This window comes from Schistocerca serialis, chromosome 2 (assembly GCF_023864345.2).
Source record: "Schistocerca serialis cubense isolate TAMUIC-IGC-003099 chromosome 2, iqSchSeri2.2, whole genome shotgun sequence".
NCBI classification, from domain to species: domain Eukaryota; kingdom Metazoa; phylum Arthropoda; class Insecta; order Orthoptera; family Acrididae; genus Schistocerca; species Schistocerca serialis.
In genome coordinates, this window is record NC_064639.1 from 920,542,537 (window position 1) to 920,563,622 (window position 21,086).

The window sequence follows — 21,086 nt, forward strand, 5'->3', positions numbered from 1 at the left end:
GATTTGTCTCAAAGTTCATGGTAGATACTGTGCATAAATATGGGCTTCAAATTGTTCCAGTGTTTTCACTCGTAATTGCCCCAGCTTGTTCTTGATAACCATATCGGGAAGCATTACTGCCATTTTGTTCCAAAGCATATTTTGTCCCCGAGCATATGTAATTTCTATGGACACACATTTCTGGATCTGGACTACTGAGCTGTCAGAATATATTCCCTCCTTTTTTGTGGTACCCATGGCACACATGACTGCCGTAATACACTGTCTGACAAAAAGGTGAAGCACCCAGAAGACCTAGTCGCATATCAGTATAATTTCTCTCTCTCTCTCTCTCTCTCTCTCTCTCTCTCTCTCTCTCTCTCTCTCACACACACACACACACACACACACACACACACAAACGTTCTTTAAATAATTAGTGCGCTAATTGTTTGTGATAGAAACAATGGCCACCATAGTGCATTGGTGGTGTTCGTGTTTAGTGTTACCAGGCCTGGTAGCGTACGTAAGGGGTGCAAACAGCATCGGGCAGTAAGTGATCACTGTGAAGGACATGGACTTGCTGGGCACACGTGTAAGATAATGTTATCAGCACCTGACAGTTTGAAGGGAGCCTCATTAGGGGTCTCCAGTTGGCCGACTGGACAAATCGTGCCTTATCCAGACATGTGGAGCATTCAAATGTGATAGTGTTTTAGAGGTTGGATTGTATGAGAACGTGAGGGCAGGCAACTTGTCTGTGTTCTGCTTGAACAAATATGATAACCACAGGGGAGGGTTGCCGTAATGTGCACTGAGCTCATTGTAATCTCTTCACATATGTGCCTCAATGACCGCCATGCAATATTCTGCCGTCCCACACTATTGGTCAGAGATCAGCAGCAGCCGGACTCTGGAATTACTGCCCCAAGTGTAGGCTGCTGTTAACACCATAATGCAGATGGCTGCTTTTGGAGTGCTGCTGTGACCAGGAAGCATAGACTGCTGATAAATTGAATCACATTGTGTTCATCAATGAATCAAGATTTTTCATTGCTCTGATTGACTGTCATTGGTGAATGTGGCAGCAACCTGGGAAGACGTCCCATTCTTTCAATGTTGGCACAATGGTGTTGCAACTGGTGTCGTGGTACGGGGAGCCATCAGGTATGACTTCAGGCCATGGGTGGTAGTGATTGAGGGACACCTGACAGTGCCACAGTACATCATGGAAATCCCGCATCCTCATGCATTTACCTCTTGTGCAACATTATCGTGATGGCATATTTCAATAGAACAGTTCTCTCCACACATGGAATTTGTCCTAATTATCTGTTTGTGCGATATTAAGGTACTCCAGTTTCCAGCAAGACACTCAGATATGTCACCTATAAAACGTTTGTTACCAGCTCGGATGTCAACTCTGTCCCAGTGCCAGTATCCAGGATATCAAGGACCAGTTAAAACACTTGTGGGCCAGCTTGCCTCAGGAGAGAATACAACAGCTTTGTGTCACTCTTCTCAGCTGAATCAGTGGATGCAACCAGGCCAGAGGGGATGCAACTTCCGACTAATAAGTGGACCTCTTAGTGCCAAGTTCTTTGTAAATTTGATTCAATTTTGTAATCGCTGCAATAACATCACATTCCCTCTCAGTCTGTGAAGTTTTGTTCCCTCCTCCTCTTCTGGGTGCTTCACTTTTTTTGTGGGCAGTGTAAATTCCGATGAAACCAGCTTGGTTGCAGTTTGTTTAATGTCTCAAACACCTAGGGATATCTTAGTAATTTATAATTATGTATATAGTTGTATGTTACTTTTGAATGTAGATTGTTTCTGTTTATTTATTTATTCCTAGTTGTTTTGAAGAACTCCTAACACACATAAAGAAGAGTGCATTGTTCATAATTTATTGCCTTGAGTATGTTTTACTTTGCATTATCTTGAAATGAGAAACTATTATGTTTATCGTTAATTTCATTTGAGTATGTCAGTATGTCATGGCATGGCATGTGTAAAATAAACATTAGTAACTGTGCATAAAAACAAATTCCCAAGCATATTTTTAACTGGTTGTCACCGAGAATAGTGTTCAGTTTGCCAAGGAATCTGCCAAGCAAAATAAATGTTCATTCTGTCTTGTGTTCTCTCTGCCTCTCTGACTGGCTTCTTGGTTTGCTTACTGTGAATGCATAAAGGAATAAGAGCATGGGGCTCTGTGACAAATGTTCTTTATTGTATGTGTATGAAAATGATGGGAGTTTTTCTTTTTTCCGGGTGTACCAGCTACTGTTACTCTCTTTCACTAATGAGTCTGGTCCACATAAAATGTATAATTCAAATGTACTAAGATTCACATTCATTGTTAGTTTCATCCGTTGCAGTTTCACATTCCTTTCCTTCCTGGGATGCACAAAAGTGATATGAAAACTTGTTCAGTCCTGAGGTGTGAATCTATGTAATAAGTGAAGAGGTTGCATTTTAGTTTAAAAACAATGGCTCATTGCTTATTTACCTTACTTGTAACAGTGCCACTTGTTACTTGAGTCAGTTCAGACAAAATTTTTCAGTGTAATTTTCTTCAGTATTAGTTTACTTCTTCTTGGAATTCTAATTTTTTTAATGTGTGAAGAAATAATTTACTACAAGTCCATCATCTTTCAGGTTTGAATTCTATGAAAAAATAAGTCTTGAGCCATACTTGCAGCAACCTGAGCCAACAAGAGCAGATTACACACTTCATGCAGTTCTGGTACATAGTGGAGATAATCATGGTGGCCACTATGTAGTTTTTATAAATCCCAAAGGTGATGGAAAGGTATGGCATCTTTTAGCATCTGTAATGCTGAAGTTATGATGAAAGTTCTTTATGGTATATGTATTTAGACATAAAATTATCACATAATTTCCGTAATAGCTACTTGATGACTTTCATCTTAGTGGAGGCACTTGGCTTGATAAGCAATAATAGCAAAATTACTTCATATTTAAAAATTTTAGTTACAGAATTAGGCTTTGTTAGTATTGTATGCTAGGTTCACCATAAGGTCATATTTTGCACCACTCTTGCACAGAATTGCCAAGAAAAGGAAGACCACATAGATTCCTCCCTTGCTCAGTAGCATTTCTGAGAAAGTTGACTGTATGTGTGAGAAATACCATTTTTTGTCTGTGTGTATGGTTGTGCTTCTACATTAATCTATTTTTTTTTCTTTTGTGCTATATGTTGTTCCATTTTGTACTTTTGAGGAGAGGGTGGAAAGGGGGAGAGACAGCAGAATGCAAATTAATACCTGTGTTTTCTCATCTTTCTATATTTAAATTCTTGTGTAGTCATGATTTTAGCAATAAAATTATCAAATGCCCTGATGACGCAAAGCCTTTGCTCGATGACTACCCTTCATTTATATTACCATTAACCGAAGCAGCTCTTGGGACTGATATTTCAATGTAAGATGAAGAATTTAGTTTTTAATTTTGGTTTCAATATTTAATTTCATTTCTTCTATAGCAAGATAAAGACACTAAAAGCAGGTGACATTAAACCGGAGGAAGATTGGTTTCTATTTAATGCAGTTACTTGTTGTTTTACATCGGAGTACATGCTCACACAGATTCAGCTAGACATAAGCATTTTCTTTCCTTTATTCATTGTTTGTGATATTTTGAAGTTTGGTGTATCACAGTTTGTGCTGTTTGAATTCAAAGTCAGTTATGTTGAAAAAATTATGTTAAAGCATATCAGACTTAGTCATTTCTTAAAAGCAGTAATGCAGTTACATCCTCTGTGGTACTTTTCAGACTCTTCACACAATTTTGTAATGTGATTGGTAGTACTTCCTAAGACTGGGACTGATATGATACTGTCTTTACATTTACATTTGTCTGAATTTAACCCATCAGTGAGGAAAGCAAAATTTCACACAGTTACACAATTTTTCCACTTCAGTTAACAGTGTTAAAAAAAGGGGGATTGTGCTATCATTATTTTTTTCCCCACCAACTTTGGTGTAATTGTAAGAAAGAAAAGCATAAGAACTGAAGCACAACACAGCTCGAAGGCTACAACCAAACTCCATAGAAAAAGTTGGGCCAATTGAACAATATGGATATCAGATGATACAAGAAACTTTCAGTAATATCTGTAACTGTTCTAGTTTTTCATGTAGGCTAACATGCTGAGGACCCTCCTTCAATAAATAAATAAATAAATAAATTTGCAAACTGCCACTAGGCACCTCAGAATACTGACACTATTAATCTCAGCAATATTCAATTACGGCAAAAAAATATTATCAATGACTATCTACTGAATAATTCCTGTAAAGTTGATAGAAGCTGTCAACAGCAGCCTTAGTGTTGTAGTAATTATTTGTTCTGTCTAGCTTTAGATGTTCGGGCTCATTTTTTGATCATGGAGCGTCGTAGACAATAATACAACTGCCTTATACCTTTCAGGACTATATTATATCGATGTGGCCATGACAGAAATATGCACACTGAATGATTGGGATTAGGTATAAATTTTGGTGACCACTGATTGTTCAGTTTGGCAGTACCTCACACAGGCAATCTTAAGTTTTACATTTATCAATTACAATATTCCTGTTGTCAGTTTGGATGTGAGGTTAATTGTTGCAAAATGTCACTATGAGATATTACAGGCCCACATGTGATAGTGTCCACAGCCTTTCGTCAGCAGTCCATGCTTCTTCCCAGTTCCAGCATCACTACGAACACAGCTGCTTGTGTTTTATTATTGGCAGCCTACACATGGAATGGTAACTCCTTAGTCCGACAATAACAAAACTTTATGAGCAGCAGTCATACACCCTAACAAATTCAGTAGTCCACTAAAAGCTTTTAGTTCATTAATATCCAACTCATTTGTGTAAAATGGGCAAGATTCCTTGCTTACTATTATTTAGTCATTTCTATGTGACATTAAATATTCAGCATAAAAATTATAAATATTAGGCTTCCAGTATATTTCCTAGTTCAATGTTCCTAGCAATACCTTTCAGTCCTGGGTGGTAGACAGGTAGTTCTTTCAGCTTGAGTTTGGGTATTTTTGCTTATAGGTTACAGCATTTATATTTGGATTTCTTCCAAAATAAGTTATTTGGATTTTGGTGTTTATTGTCTTCAGGGAGTATATTTGAAGACACTCCAGAAATCACTCAATTCAGCACAATAGTAGTCCGGATCACTGAGAAGCCCTAAAATTTCTGTGTCTGTAAGGGGTATGTTGCACCACTTACACAAAGCCATATTGCTGCAAGACATTATTTCCGTGTATCAGGTGATGTAGTATGAAAGCTACCAAGGGCCAACTTTTACAGGAATGATTTTGCGAACTGAATGAAATGTGACCTGAAAAGTGATAAAAGATGGCTACAGTAATAATATGATAATCGAAAGTCCTTCATATGAGGCAAATAACAGGAGGAAAGGCAACAACTCACCATATGTAGTTGAGGTATTGAGTGGTGGGTGTGAACATAAGCAAAATTGGAAACATTTGTAAGCTCCCCCCCCCCCCCCCCCCCACTTCAAAGCTGAGCCTGCAACTCCTCTCCCCCTCCCTCTCTCCCCCTCCCTCTCTCCCCCTCCCTCTCTCCCCCTCCCTCTCTCCCCCTCCCTCTCTCCCCCTCCCTCTCTCCCCCTCCCTCTCTCCCCCTCCCTCTCTCCCCCTCCCTCTCTCCCCCTCCCTCTCTCCCCCTCCCTCTCTCCCCCTCCCTCTCTCCCCCTCCCTCTCTCCCCCTCCCTCTCTCCCCCTCCCTCTCTCCCCCTCCCTCTCTCCCCCTCCCTCTCTCCCCCTCCCTCTCTCCCCCTCCCTCTCTCCCCCTCCCTCTCTCCCCCTCCCCATCTCCCCCTCTCCCCATATCCCCCCTCCCCTCTCCCTCCTCTCCCCTCCCCCCCTCCCTCTTTCTCGCCCCTCTCTTCCCCCCTCTCCCCCTCTCTCTTGCACACACATGTGCACAAACATGTGCGCACACACAATGAGGGACGTGTACCAGCCCTGTAGCTCAGCTGTCTGTAGGAGGCCAGATGTCCATAGAAGGCCAGTCACTTTTTCTTTGTAGGTGTGATTATGTCTTCTTGGAGATAGTAAAACTCATTATCATTTCTCACCCTGTAGGTGCCATCCTCTTCTATTATTGGTCTTTGCTCCTTCCTGAGGATTTTTATTCCTTGTGCTCTAGTTTCCATAGTGGATGCTTCCTGTCCATCAGTAGACGTTCAGAGATGTTGAATAAGGAGGACTTTACTACTGAGTTGTGATAGTTGAGTTTAAGGTTATTGCAGTAGTGGTAGACCCTCTCCAACTTGGCACATTTGCTATCAATTGTTAATTTCTCACACATTTGCAGAAATCCACTCTCCTGTATACTTGACTGCAGGGCTTTATAAATGGTGCTACCTTGTAGTGGAATTGCTGAGGGAGCTCTATTTTTGTTAGTAGCAAATTCTGTTTTTTATACTGACCTTTACACTTATCTTAGTTGCAATGCTGTAGAGGATATGTAATTGGTATGTAGTCTCCTCTGTTGTAGGCTACTAAGTCAGGGGCATCTACAAAGACTAGGCAGGGTATATTGAGGTTATCTTCATTGTATCCAATCTTATTTCTAGTTCCTGATGGTAGTGTGCAAGCCCATTCACTGATGATGTTCAGTATGTAATTGAAGAGTATGTACAAGAGGCCATCACTTAGTCAAATTCCTGTTGGAATAGTGAAACTCGCTGAAAGCTAACAACTAAATTTGGTGTTCCTCAGCGTAACCTTAACTAGTCCGGTGGCATTCTCATCTAGGCCCAGTTCTCATAGGGTGGAGGTTAGGGTCAGCCTGTCTCCCGAATCATATGCCAATTGAAAATACATTGTATATATTGTATTGTATGTGGGGACCTAGAAACGACAGAGAGGCTCCGTCCCACTGCAGTCGCAGTGGTCCACAACCCCACAACGACTAGCGCAGTCCACTTCACCCCTCCACCGCCCCACACTGAACCCAGGGTTATTGTGTGGTTTGGCCGTCAGTGGACCCCAAAGGAAACGTCTCACACCAGACGAGTGTAATGCCTATGTTTGCGTGGTAGAGTAAAGGTGGTGTACACGTACATGGAGAACTTGTTTGCACAGCAGTCACCGACGTAGTGTAACTGAGGCGGAATAAGGGGAACCAGCCCGCATTCGCCAAGGCAGATGGAAAACCGCCTAAAAGCCATCTACAGACTGGCCAGTTCACCAGACCTCGACACAAATACGCCGGGTGGATTCGTACTGGGGACCAGGCGCTCCTTCCCGCCCAGAAAGCCATGCGTTAGATTGCACAGCCAACCGGGTGGGCTTGAAAATACATTAGGATGACTACCCAGGGATAGTGATGGGACAACCGAATGTTTTTAACAAATGCAGTCACTTTTTTTTTTTCAATCAACCCCTTTTTTTCCAGTTGAAATTGACCAGGTTGGAGTGGTTTCATTCAATGCGAGAGAATCAGCTGATTAAAGTCTGTCGGTTGCAGCTGTTATATGAATTTTTTCATTCAGTCTCTGGTTTGAGTGATTTTTACTAACATACTTTTTCACCTTTTTCCTTAGAGTCATTGGGGTGGGCACGTGACACTGCCGCTATAGCCTCCTCTTGCGGCTTCCAGGGCCAGAGTCGCAGCCGGCACCAGGAGGTGGTGCTGCAGCTAGTAAAAGCGCTGCACTACCAGGACCTGCACTAGTGGTAACTGGCCACTGCGCCACCACCTTGTGCTGGCTGCGACCCAGACCATGGCAACTGCAGGACAATGAAGTGGAGCGTGCGTGACACAGGCACTGTCTCAAATTTTTATTTTATTTATGAACATAATCTCTTTCTGGTAAAACATAACAAAAACAGTTGCAAAAATTGTCAATTTTCCTTTCTTCATTATATACCCCTAAGAGAACTCCGAATTTGGTTAATATTGTACTCCTACAAAGCTTTATTAGTAATGTGTTAATTGTACCTGGAACAGTTTATTACACAGCAATCTGTTTATCAGTTTTAAATGGTGAAAATAAGTATTAATCTTTCACTACATAATGAAATGAATGTGTTTATTACTTGTCATCACGTACACCTGAGGGTATGTGCACCCCGGTTTGTATTGTATACCACTGTTTTACTTCACCTAATGAAAGTACTAAAGACTGGTTTCACTCAGAAGAGTAACTGGATAACTCGGTCAGCTAAACCACTAAATAGTGCTTTCAGTTGAAAGAACATATGAATACAAGCTTCAACTGACAGAAAAATTGATGACTGCTTTCACTTGAAAAGGAGAGAATGAATAACTCAGTCAGTAGTACACAAAACACCACTGGACCGTGTCAACTGTGTTCGTTCAATTGCTCCCTGAGGCTGGTTTCACGCGAAAGAAATGAATGAATAAAAACCCCAGCAATATGTACAACCACAACTAACTCAAACGAATCAATGAATAATTCATCCAATACGTAAAGCTACAACCAAATGAGTCTATTGTTTTCCAAATACTGACTGAATCAATTGTTTCCATTAGGATGTTCTCATCACTACCCAGGGATGCCCTCCGTGACATCAATATATGAGAGTGGTGATGAGGCTCTTTATTTGTTCTGTGCAAGATCTACTAGCTTGAAAGCCAGTCAACTTGGTACGTACATAGTTAGGAGGCAAGTTGGTTGGCGACTCTTGTTAGCAATAATCTATAGAAAATCTTGCTCCCTGGGACTGGTTTCACGCGAAAGAAATAAATGAATAAAAACCCCAGCAATATGTACAACCACAACTAACTCATTTGCAGATACAGTATAAACCCGCTTTTACATTCCCGGAATTAACGTTTTCCCGTCATTTACAAGATTTTTTATTTTGCGTCAACATATTTATAATTTTCCCACGCTTTATGCATTACAAAAAAATGTTTGTGGAGGAAAAAAAATGATGCTGGCATGATGTTGGCCCTCCAGTAGTGTTTACAAATATTATGTGGTTAAGTTTCTTGACACAAGGGCACTCTACTCAGTGGATTTGAACTGGCAAAGTTTAAAAATTGGAACAATTCGTTCTGTATCTCCTGCCGCTGCCAAGCTCTACTTGGCGTAGTGGCTGATGGGAATAACTAGGTTCGTTCGAATGAACCAATCACAACCATTTCCAAACTGTCTCCACTGCACAAACACAGTTTTGTGATTGTTGTGATCATCGTTGACACCTTTGTCGAACCATATGTAGCGTGTTTCGGCGTATGACCACTTGGGGCGCGTACTGACACTGTTGTTCACTTTGTGTTGCTCAAATTATTTTAGTTTAAACACAGCGCCAGTTATGTATTTTAGTCATGCTGAGCAAAGTGTGTTTCGAGAATTTATTCTTGTTATCGAGTGCAGTATTTACCTATGTATTTTGTGTGTGTGTGTGTGTGTGTGTGTGTGTGTGTGTGTGTGTGTGTGTGTGTGTGGGGCGGGGGGGGGGGGGGGGGGGGGGGTAGGGGTAGGGGTTCCTACGTAACCGATGAGGCACAGTACCTGATAATCTGAAAAAGACAACTACAGTACAAGAAACACAGAATAATGCATATTCCAATACCACACAAAGTACTTATTTACATATTTGCACTTGAAAACACGAAAAAATTCTCAAAACGTGTCATAAGCATGAAAAAATATGTAGCTAGTGCAGTATTTCATTATATAAATAATGAATGACAGCTGCAGTCCTTCAAAAACGTCGATTATGACATGAAATTGAGTCAAACGTTCCTACTTCCCAGACAGTTAGCAGTACCAGTTACATCAGCAGTTTTTAATTAGATAATGAACCTTCATTAGATAATAAACAAGTCCCTGACAAGTCTTTTGATGCATATTGTGTACATATAGCATACATAAAGTTCAAGGGGGCATCCTATACACAACTTTCACAGCTTAAAACATTATTTCCCACATTTTACATTTTCCCACCTTTTACACAATTGTTTTGAAGTCCCTTGAAAAGTGTAAAAGTGGGGTTTCACTGTATATGCCTTTTTGGTTGTCAAGGTCAGTTCTGTTAATAAATCAGTGCCTAAAGTAAACACATACATGCTGGTAGGGACTAAATAGCTAAATCTTGCAATATTTCACCTTGGAGTAGCAATAATGCACAATGTGTAGTACAGCTTTGAAACAACAGTGTAATCCAAGATTATAATGAATTACAATGCTGTCCTCTGTTTAGCATACAAAATACTAAAAAATAAAACGTATGTGGGATCCCTGAAGCCCCACCTGCATGCTCAGGGGTAAAGTTCTGAACTTTATTGCCTTTATATTATACTGTGTTTTTTTTTTAAGCTTTTGCTATTGTGACAAAGATGGTGTAGTATTATACTGTGGAAACGGCGCAATTTGTTTTTAAAAAAATTCACAATGTTTGGTACACATGCTCCCATATTTTTCTTGTTTCTGCTGTCGATAAGTTTTTTCATGCCGTTAGTGCTCTGAAAATAAGTTGTGTTTTTAAAGTATTATTGACAGAAACTTTACTTCCTTGTGTACCATATCATACATTACTGTCCATTTTAACACAAGTTTTTAACTTGTTTGTTCCATCCCTTTCAATATACATTTTCTGCTACTACTTACCATATAATGTGTGTTGTCCACTGTAACACAGTTTTTAACTTGTTTGTTCCATCCTTTTCAATCTAGGTTTTTTGCTATGTTTGTTTTCTAAAGCTGAATACAGTCCATTTTAATTTATACTATGTGATCAAAAGTATTCAGACACCCCCACAAACTCAAGTTTTCATATTAGGTGCATTGTGCTGCCAGGTATTCCATATCAGCGACCTCAGTAGTCATTAGACATCTTGAGAGAGCAGAATGGGGTGCTCTGCGGAACTCACGGACTTCGAACGTGGTCAGGTGATTTGGTGTCACTTGTCATACATCTGTACGCGAGATTTCCCCACTCCTAAACATCCCTAGGTCCACTGTTTCCAATGTGATAGTGAAGTGAAAACGTGAAGTGTCACATACAGCACAAAAGCGTACAGGCCGACCTCGTCTGTTGACTGACAGAGATTGCCACAGTTCAAGAGGGTCATAATGTGTAAGAGGCAGACATGTATGCAAACTATCGCACAGGAATTCCAAACTGCATCAGGATCCGCTGCAAGTGCTATGACAGTTAGGCGGAAGGTGAGAAACCTTGGATTTCATGGTCGAGCAGCTGCTCATTAGCCACACATCAAGCCGGTAAATGTCAAACAATGCCTTGCTTGGTGTAAGGAGCATAAACATTTGACTGGACAGTGGAAAAACGTTGTGTGGCTCTGCTAGCATGTTTAGTGCCAACAATAAAGTTCATAGGTCATGTTTGTTTTGCGTGGCTCTATCACAGCACAGGGCTACATTTAAGCAAGCATCTTCTTGCTTCCCACAGTTGAAGAGCAAATCGGAGATGGCGATTGCATCTTTCAACATAATGGATCACCTGTTCATAATGCATGGCCTGTGGCAGAGTGGTTACATGTCAATAACATCCCTGTAATGGACTGGTGTGCACAGAGGCCTGACCTGAACCCTATAGAACACCTTTGGGACGTTTTGGAAGGCCAACTTCGTGCCAGCCCTCGCCTACCGACATCGATACCTCTACTCAGTGCAACAATCCATGAAGAATGGGCTGCCATTCCCCAAGAAACCTTCCAGCACCTCATTGAACGTATGCCTGCAAGAGTGGAAGCTGTCATCAAGGCTATGGGTGGGTCATATTGAATTCCAGCATTACCAATGGAGGGTGCTACAAACTTGTAAGTCATGTTCAGCCAGGTGTCCGCATACTTTTGATCACATAGTGTATTTCAAGTCATCTGTCACTAGAGCTTTTAATTTAAAATGTTTGTCTGTTAGATTTGGAATTAAAGCCTGAATAATTTATTATGGAGACAAAGCTCCATGTTCATAGAGATAATTATAGAATTCCTTTGTCTTTTTGAAGTAACAATAGCTATATCCACCTGTGTTCCAAATGATTAAAGTGGAATTTCAGTCTGGCTCCTCTGATGTCATTTATCAATGTCAGTGTCCAACATTGCATTATGGTGATGGTCTTGATGATAAAAGATGCCATATCATTAATTCATGAGACAGAATTGCTGGCCAATACTTAACACTGGGAGAAATTTCAGTATTGCCAATGTGTGTCCTATCATTGGTACTGTGATTTCTCCTGAAGGTAAGTATTGGCCAGAGAGCTCTCTCATAATCTAGTAGGATATGTTTCTTCAGTTCTAACTTGAGTGTTGTTCTCATTATGTTAGGCATTTGCTACTGTCAGGGATGAATGATGTCCTTTACTACTCTGAATATCCAAATGGATTTGACAGTGCCATGATACCATGGTAACAGCATTGAAAAAGAAATAGATTTTTTAAAATGACTTTTTACTTTGGATAATAAAGGTACATTGTGTTGCATACACAATGTAATGTATTGAGGATGACACACCATATGAGAAACAGAATTAGTGTACTTGGAGCATAATTCTGTGTAATTGTATTGGGAATCAAAATGGAAGAGTGACGAATGAGTCCAGTAAAACCATTGTGTGTGTGTGTGTGTGTGTGTGTGTGTGTGTGTGTGTGTGTGTGTGTGTGTGTGTGTGTGAGAGAGAGAGAGAGAGAGAGAGAGAGAGAGAGAGAGAGAGAGAGAATATTTAGAGCAGAGATATTGACATTCAAGTACAGGTGCTGAATCAGTGTTACATTTCTTATGACTATAGTTATCATCTTTGATGAATTTGTCAGTGACATTGCCCATTTTTGAATAGTTGTTGTTTCTCAAATGTGCCACTTACAATGTAAAAGATATGCTTACTTAACTTTAGACATTATTGTTAATTACAGTGAAGTTTAATTGCATTACCACTGTACAGTTTAATGAGCTACAGGAAAAGTTTTAACCACAACTTACTGAAAATCAAGATAACAGTAACCATAACTTTTAAAGAACGCAAGTTACAGTAGTGTATGGCTTTTTAGCTTGTTTGATAGTAATTTCTTTCTTCTCGACATTCATTTTGAACCATTGTTGTTAATCACTTCATTTATAATCCCTTTTCCATTGCAGTCACCTTATTGTTGCTGTTTGCATGCATTGTTTGTATTAGTCTTTGGTAGTTGGCTTCTGTTTTTGCCATATCTTGAAGGCAGTTTCCTCTTGTAACTTCTGTTTGATTGTGTGTTGCTTGCAAGTTTTTGCATTGTACTGTTATTCTGCTTTCATTTTTTATAGTTGCTTCTATCAGTCTGAACTTTCTGTGCATGAAAAAAAAGTCAACTTATGTGATTTCTTTTTTGTGGTGTCCTGATCTTTTCATCCTGCATGTTTTTGCCAGGAAAATATTGGTATGTCTGTAACTGTTTGTATTTTTATTTATATTTAAAAAACTGTTGCAAGTTGTCGGACTGTTAGCATACAGCTTTTTAAACAAAGTCCGAAGGACTAAACTCTGCACAAGTTGGGATTTATTTTAAATACAAAAGATCTTAGATGCTTTATTTAAGGTTTTAGCAAATGAAAGAAAACTTTGGAAAACTTGAAAGCTTCTCTTAATAAAATTCTTAAACTACTTCAGTTGCTTCGATATTAGTCTCCATTTTATCTTCTATATGTTCTTATGATGTCAGACTGTCTCATTACTTGATGTTAAAATTTTCAGTTTCCATCTTTATGATCAGATTTTTCAGGTGGTCTTTATGTTTTGCAGACAAAGTTGTCACTATGTTTGACATTATGAAATGTTTATACTTCAAATTTATGTGCAAGTGTGAACCTGGAAGAAAAGCTTCCTTGTGAAGCAGTGGAAAGAAGTCCAAACACATGCAGCTGATTGTTAGATGTTTGTATATCTAGAAGCGACTCGAAGATACTAAAAGGTTTCAGATAGGTTATATAATGGTAAAACAGATGTAGTGAAACCAGTTTTTGAAGTATGAAACATTTCCAGAAGCAGCTATAGACATGTACCATAATATATTAGTTATGAATTGCAGATAAATCACTGAAGTAATTCCAGAAAGATAGGAAGTGGTAGAGACGGGGCCTGGGTAAGTTGTCGGAGGATGTTGATAGTTTCAAAGGAATTTCCAGACAATGGGCGACTGAAATAGGTAAAGAAGCACAGTAGAAAATTGGTGAATAACTTCGACCAGTGCAATGATATGTGAGAACAGGCCCTTGGAAAAAACAGTAGACATTAAATTTGATTGGTTAAATGACATAATATAAAAATTCATCACATAAAAGGGGAGACAGATACATATAAAAAATGAAATGCACTGGGAGTGCGAAGTGACAGAGGAGGAATGGCTAGAGAAGAAATACAAAAGCTGTAAACTCGTTCGTGACTGCAGGGAAAATTTGATGTTACATATAGGAAAATTAAAGAAGCATTAGGGAAAAGGAGCAGTAGTTTCATGAACATAAAGAGCTCAGATGGCAAGCCAATCTGAGAACAATGGGTTGAAAAGTGGAAAGAATGTTTAGAAGAACTGTATAAAGGAAAGAAACTAGAAGAGAATATTATTGAAAGATAAGAGGAAGTAACATGAAGATGAGATGGAGGATCCAATTCTAAGAGAAAAATTTGAAAGAGCACTGGAAGCATTAAAGTGAAAGCAAGACATTCCGTCAAAATTATTGAGATCCACGGGAGAACCAAACATGACAAAAATATTTCACCTGGCAAGTAAGATATGAGACTAATAATAATGTAATAATCATAATTCCCAAGAAGACAGTTGAGAATATTACCAAACCATCCATTTAATAAGTCATGATTATGAAACACTAACTTGAATGATCTGTAGAAGAATGAAACTGGTAGAAGCTGACCTGGAGAAAGATAAGCATCAGTCCTGGATAACCTTATGGGATATCATAGAAGATAGATTGGGAAAAAATGTAAATCTACATTTATAGCATTGGCATATTTAGAAAAATGTTTTGGCAATGTTTTCTGGAACACACACTCCGACATTCTAATTTTAGTAGGGATCGAAGGCAGTAAGCATTTGATTATCTAAAACTTGCACAGATACCAGATAGCATTTATAAGAGTTGGAAGACTTGAAAAAAAAAGGGAGGCGGTACTTGAGAAGTGTGCATGGCAGGATTTTAACATACAGCCATGTAATTTAATCTGTACAATGAGCAGGCTTAATACAGGAATCATAGGAGCAATTGGAAAAGATAATTAATGGTCACAAACAATAAATCAACTCTTTACGATTTACCAACAACAGTGTGATTCTGTTAGAGATGGTAGAGGATTTGTAAGTTAAAGTTTAACAAAATGGACAGTGTCTTAAAAAAGAGACGATAGATGATTCCAATTAAACCGGATGATGCTGAAGGAATTACATTAGGAAATGAGACACTTAAATTAATAGAAGTAGTTTGCTATTTGGGCAGAGAAATCACTGACTGTGGCCAAAGCAGAGAGAATATAATATGTAGATTACCAATAGAAAGAATATTTTGAAATGTGGCACAACATAGGTATGAAGAAGATTAGATGGGTAGAGGAATAACTAACATAGAGGACTTTATCAAGCTGAGGAGAAAAGAAATTTATGGTGCAGTATGACTAAAAGAAGCGATAAATTGATAAGAATTATCCTGAGCCAAAGGAATTTGCTAACTGAGGAAATTATGGAAGTAAAAATTGTCGGGAGGACCAAGATTTGGTAACAGTACAGAGATTCAAGTGAAAATAGGTTGAATTAATTATGAGGAGATATTTGCACAGGATCGGCTGGTATGGAGAGCTGCATGAAACAGATATTTGGACTGCAGCCCCAACAAGAACAGTCACTCTTAACACAGCAGCAAGTTGAGCCATCCTATAAGTGACCACCTTTTTAGGTCTTTCGCCGCAGTGTTTGAGGGACACTGAATATTTTATATCCAGTTTATTTAATGGCTGTAGAGTGTGAACAATCTTCTGTTGCAGTAGCAAAAGAGAAGGAACTTACTGAAAGGCTTACACTTTTGTGACTGTTTAGCAACGATGAAAAATAATGAATCTGACCTAGTCAGCAGCATATTTTGACATGAGACCACAGAGGAAAAAGTTCTTGTTTCTTTGAATTGTGCCAGTGATGTATATACTAACAGAATATTTTCTTAATATGAGGAGCATAAGTAAACAAATTCACTGCTGACATGATAATCTTTGTGCACACAATTACCTGGGGCTCATTTTCTTATGACCACATAAATCAAACCAAGCTTCTTTGTCTCTTCATCTCAACTGTACCTTTCACTTGGTAGTACAAATAAAGTATCTAAACAGTACTTTACCAAAGATTTGAATAGCATGCAGAATTTTATTCCTGCAGCTGTGGTGAATTTGACGAGTACTGAATAACCAGGAAATATTCTTTTGATCCAAAAGTACTTTCACTTGATGTGTAGTCCGCTTAAGAGAACGTTGTTGTTGTTGTCAGTAATTCTTCACAGTGTGGCTGAGTGGTAAAGTGCCAGACAACAAATCCAGAGGTTTCAGGTTTGATCCCGAGTCAATCCCAGGATAAATGAAAAGCACCAGTTTGCTTTTGTTCTACAATATTGTAGAACAAAAGCAATCTGGTTCTTTTCATTTATTATAATGTTGTTTTACCAAGAACCAGTGGAAGATTCTGTTAATACAATTCCAGGATTTTTGTTTGTCACTTATCAATTATTTCACTTCTGGCCATGTTACTGTAGGACCCCCTATAACTGGCAGATAAGTTAGTTGAATGGTCAGAGGAAGGCAATGATATACCAGCACCAATAGGACCATGCCTTGTAAAGCACTGTGGTTTTTGAAAACAGTCTTTGGATTTGTGACTGCTCTACATTTTGTATTCTTGACATTTGGCAGTAGTTTCGAATGACAGTGCAGTTGTAAGAGGTAATTGTCAAATGCAAGGAAACAGCAGTAACCAAGTAGTCAGCTTATATGCATCTTCCATACCCTTAAATGAAATTGTTTACAAGTCCTGTGTTTAGGATGACCACCACAAAAGTTTTGCCATTCTGGTATAATCTTTGGATGTCATTGTTTCTCTCTTTAAATTCTCTGACAAAATAGCTTTTGACTTAATAAACTATTAAGTATATATGTTAGTCTTAATTGCCATAATAGGTGTAGATGAATAGAAACAAAAAAGTAAGAAAATAGACAGGTGCGGCATTTGGTTGATAATGTTTTGGTTGTGAAAGTCATTTGTACAACAATATAGAAAGGATGGACTGCTACTCCCACATTGAGTCACAGTGAAAAAAGACAGAATATTAACCTTTCAGACAAAGTCCTACTTCCAAAATAGAAAACGCACACACATTCATAACTAGCACACAAGGCCACTGTATTCAGGCACTGGAGTCCAACTCAGATGACTGATTTGGGCTCCAGCACCCGGAGACTCTGTGTGTGTGTGTGTGTGTGTGTGTGTGTGTGGGGGGGGGGGGGGGGGGGGGGTGTTGGAAATGATGTTAAGATTCAAATATATCTCACACTGTGGGTGCTTAATGAATCAATATTGTGTGCAATTTTGGCACGAAAATGATGGTTGTCAGTGGTTTGTATGGAATAAGGTTGTGTACCTTTATTACTGCAGTGAGATATATTGCCTATGCATGATGATATCTTGCCAAAAAGTTGCATGGTTTGAAACAAAGGTTTAGAGAGCATTCAAAATCATAAGTAAATGTATATGTGGCACCTGTTCTTTCAGACATGTCCAAAAGAGTAGACACCATTTTGATCCAGCAGCTACTATAGTTAAGGCACAAAGGGATTACAGACATAGGCTGCGAGTAGGCATTGATTTAAATCAAAGGCGAAAGTTGAAATCTCGCTCCTTCATAAATTTTCTGTTTTCTCCATTGATTTAAATTGATGTCCACTCGCAACCAGTTTCTGTAATTCCCTTGTGGTATAAGGAACTATTACTTTAGTATTTGCATTCCATTGAGGTTGGAGAAAAATATAAATATGGCATAAAATAGCATAGAAAAATCAAGAATATGAAAGTGCTGTAATTGGATGAAATGATGAGTAAGGACGGGATCACACGAAAGTAGTATCTGCTCTTAGCTATCTATGATGAGCCAGTTTCAGGAGGATCGAAAACTAGCTTACATTGGTGGGGGGGAGGGGGGGGGGGTGTAGTACGAGTGGGTGGAGCTTTGTTGTGCACCAGAGGGTGGTGTGGTGGGAAGAGTTATGAAAGGAGGTCAAGGATTAGGCTTTAGGCCTATTCTTTCTGCCAAATTGCTGCCTACAAGACTGTAAGAGTAGCTATCTATGAACGTGTGACAGCATTTTGCCACTCGCTCCATTTGACTTTCTTTATTGAAGCAACTCCTCATTTGATAATACAACGGCTCCCCAACTCAGAAAAAAAATCTGATGTAGTACTGGGAATCAAGCCCAGGTTCTTCTGCATCACAGGTGACAGTGCAAACCATTTGGCTACAGAAATAGAAATATATATTTTGAAAAAAGCGTATTTGTGCCATCAGCTGTACAATTTTGTGTTTATTCTCTACTGGTTTTGATTATTACAATCATCTTTACAGGTGAAAACAGTGTACATCAGTGGATCATAAATACATTTTTGTCAGGTATGACCCACCCAAATGTAGAATGGATGTAACTGTCATAAATAGTCTGTCTTTTAACACAGTTCCTATTAATGTGGCATGCCTTGGCATAATTACAGTAATGTAGTGTGCATTGCTGTAAATGTGCCATAGCACAGCACATTTATATGGGCTGTGTTAAGACAGGCTATTATGACAGTTATTTATGGTCTGCATTTGGTTGGTTCATATTTGACAAAAAGGTATTTTTAATCCATTGATGTACACCGTTTTTGTCTGAAAAGATGGTTGCAGTAATAAAACCAATGGAGAATAAACATACAGTTATACAGCCAATCACACAAATATTCTTTTTTCAAAATGTCTAACTTCTGTGAACAGTCACCTATGAAAAGTTCTGTAAGAATATATGGATTTTGAGGGGACAGAAGGAAACACAGAGAAGAGTAGAAACAGAAGAGTCAGTTTAGGTTTAATGTAGTGTACAAATGTGTGCTGTGGCAAGGTTCCAATATCATGAGTTGTAAATATTGTAAATACTGAGCTACTAGAATTCTCTCTCTCTCTCTCTCTCTCTCTCTCTCTCTCTCTCCTTTTTTTGTGTATGTGGTTCACAAGTAGCCAACTATTTTATCCCTGGAAGCACTTTATCAGTGACCATTTTTACAGATGGAAAAAGTGATAGTAACATTGATATATAATATTTGTACTTGAAAACGTATTTCAACCATTGATAAGATATTAAATTTCTGATGATGAATTGGTGTAATATTTGGAAGTAATGGATAGATCCGCATTGTGTATATTTCTACCAAGTGGTTTCTTTCAAAGAAATTAATCATTTGTCTTGGGAATTGGCCCAGTGTATTATACAGGTTAAACTGTTGACGGAATGTTATTTTATTGAGTTATGAAGAGGGTATAGGGCAATGTATCTTTAATTTTTGAATGTTAGAGCAGGTAGCCTTTGGTGCAGGATGTAGTTGAGCGTGATTGTTGAAATGCCTCCTCCTGGCTGGTGTGTTGGACCTAGTGAGGAGGATTCTTGGAGTCAATAAAGGGCTTGATAGTCTATCCAGCTTCTTCTTCTCCTCCTCCTCCTCCTCCTCCTCCTCCTTCTCATCGTAACAACAAGGATGATCCAGGAATGTGCATATGCAAGTAATCTCCACTGTGTAGGAGGAGAAAAGATGTAAAGTTCACCAGTAATAATGACTTTGTACATGTCTGTACAAAGCACAGTACTAAATTCTTAGAGTAAATGTGGCTCTTTCATCCCATTATAGGCCTGTTCTTTGTCATAATTGTTATAAAACCAGTTCTTTGTTGTTTTCTACATATTCATTGTAAGTTTTTTTTTTAATTCAGTTTTTGGCTGCAGTCCCCATATTTGATGTCCAGGGACCTGCTTGCATATACATATTAACATTGTGTCACCTAAGAGAGAGAATTGTCACAGTGCCCACTCTGGAAGAAAAACCTTTCCATCCGAGTAGCTGAAGTGTGTGTATGTAGTGCATGTGTATTAATGAATCAGTGCTCGTCATTCATAGCACTTTGTTCTGTAAGACCTAGAGGCATCACATGCATATGTAGATATAAACCTCGTGCCTTCTCAAATATCTCATTTAATGGAATTTTCTTTCAGGCAATGAGCCTACAATGTAGATATATTTAGGATTGAGAAACTTGTTCTTCCTCCTGTTTGCAACTGTTCTGATTAAAATAGTATTCTGAGTTCCACTTTTGTATTTTACAGTGGTGTAAGTTCGATGACGATGTAGTATCTCGTTGCACAAAAACAGAAGCCATTGACAACAATTATGGAGGCCATGATGATGACATGAACATGACAGTGAAGCACTGTACTAATGCATATATGTTGGTCTACATTCGTGACAGTGAATTAAAAAACGTGTTACAAGAAGTGACTGAAGAGGATATTCCTCAGGAGGTAAGCATATCATCACACTGCTGTATGAAATTCTTAGTCATCATGTTGTGTGGTTTTCTGTGCTTTTAAATATATCCAAACATAGCTTGATTTCATATCTGGTATGGATCTGTACGGGTGTCTTGTGGGTATAGGCATCCAAGGGAGCGAGAAAAGCGACAAAAGGTTTGATAGGTAAAATTTGAATTTGTCAATTTCAGTTGTGCACACTCTGGAGTTGAACCTGAGCCTCTGGTTGCATCCCATGGTCAGCACAATTACTCCCTCCATTAACCTCATTGGTGCCCAGATCCCACATGAGAACTTTGTCAGCAGCCTTTACCCAAACAAACTGCTTTTATGCTGAGGTGATGGTTTGATCTGGCATGTAGGCCACGAGAGTTAGTGTGGAATTACGGACAGTGAGAATTTAAGTGTGGAGAATATATTTAATTAATAATGAAGTGTAATCAGTGTCCACTAGTCTGATAGTGGTTTCTGCAGACGAGTG

The 21,086-nt window shown here is 38.9% G+C and overlaps 1 protein-coding gene across 1 annotated transcript in view; it reads left to right on the forward strand.

The window, feature by feature from the left end:
• The window catches only part of LOC126458288 (ubiquitin carboxyl-terminal hydrolase 7), a 216,205-nt gene that overhangs the window by 109,146 nt on the left and 85,973 nt on the right, over positions 1–21,086 (forward strand). Inside the window, exons 11-12 of the mRNA XM_050095228.1 lie at positions 2,641–2,794; positions 20,402–20,596. Coding sequence (XP_049951185.1) covers positions 2,641–2,794; positions 20,402–20,596 — 349 coding nt within the window. The remainder of the gene's footprint in view (positions 1–2,640; positions 2,795–20,401; positions 20,597–21,086) is intronic.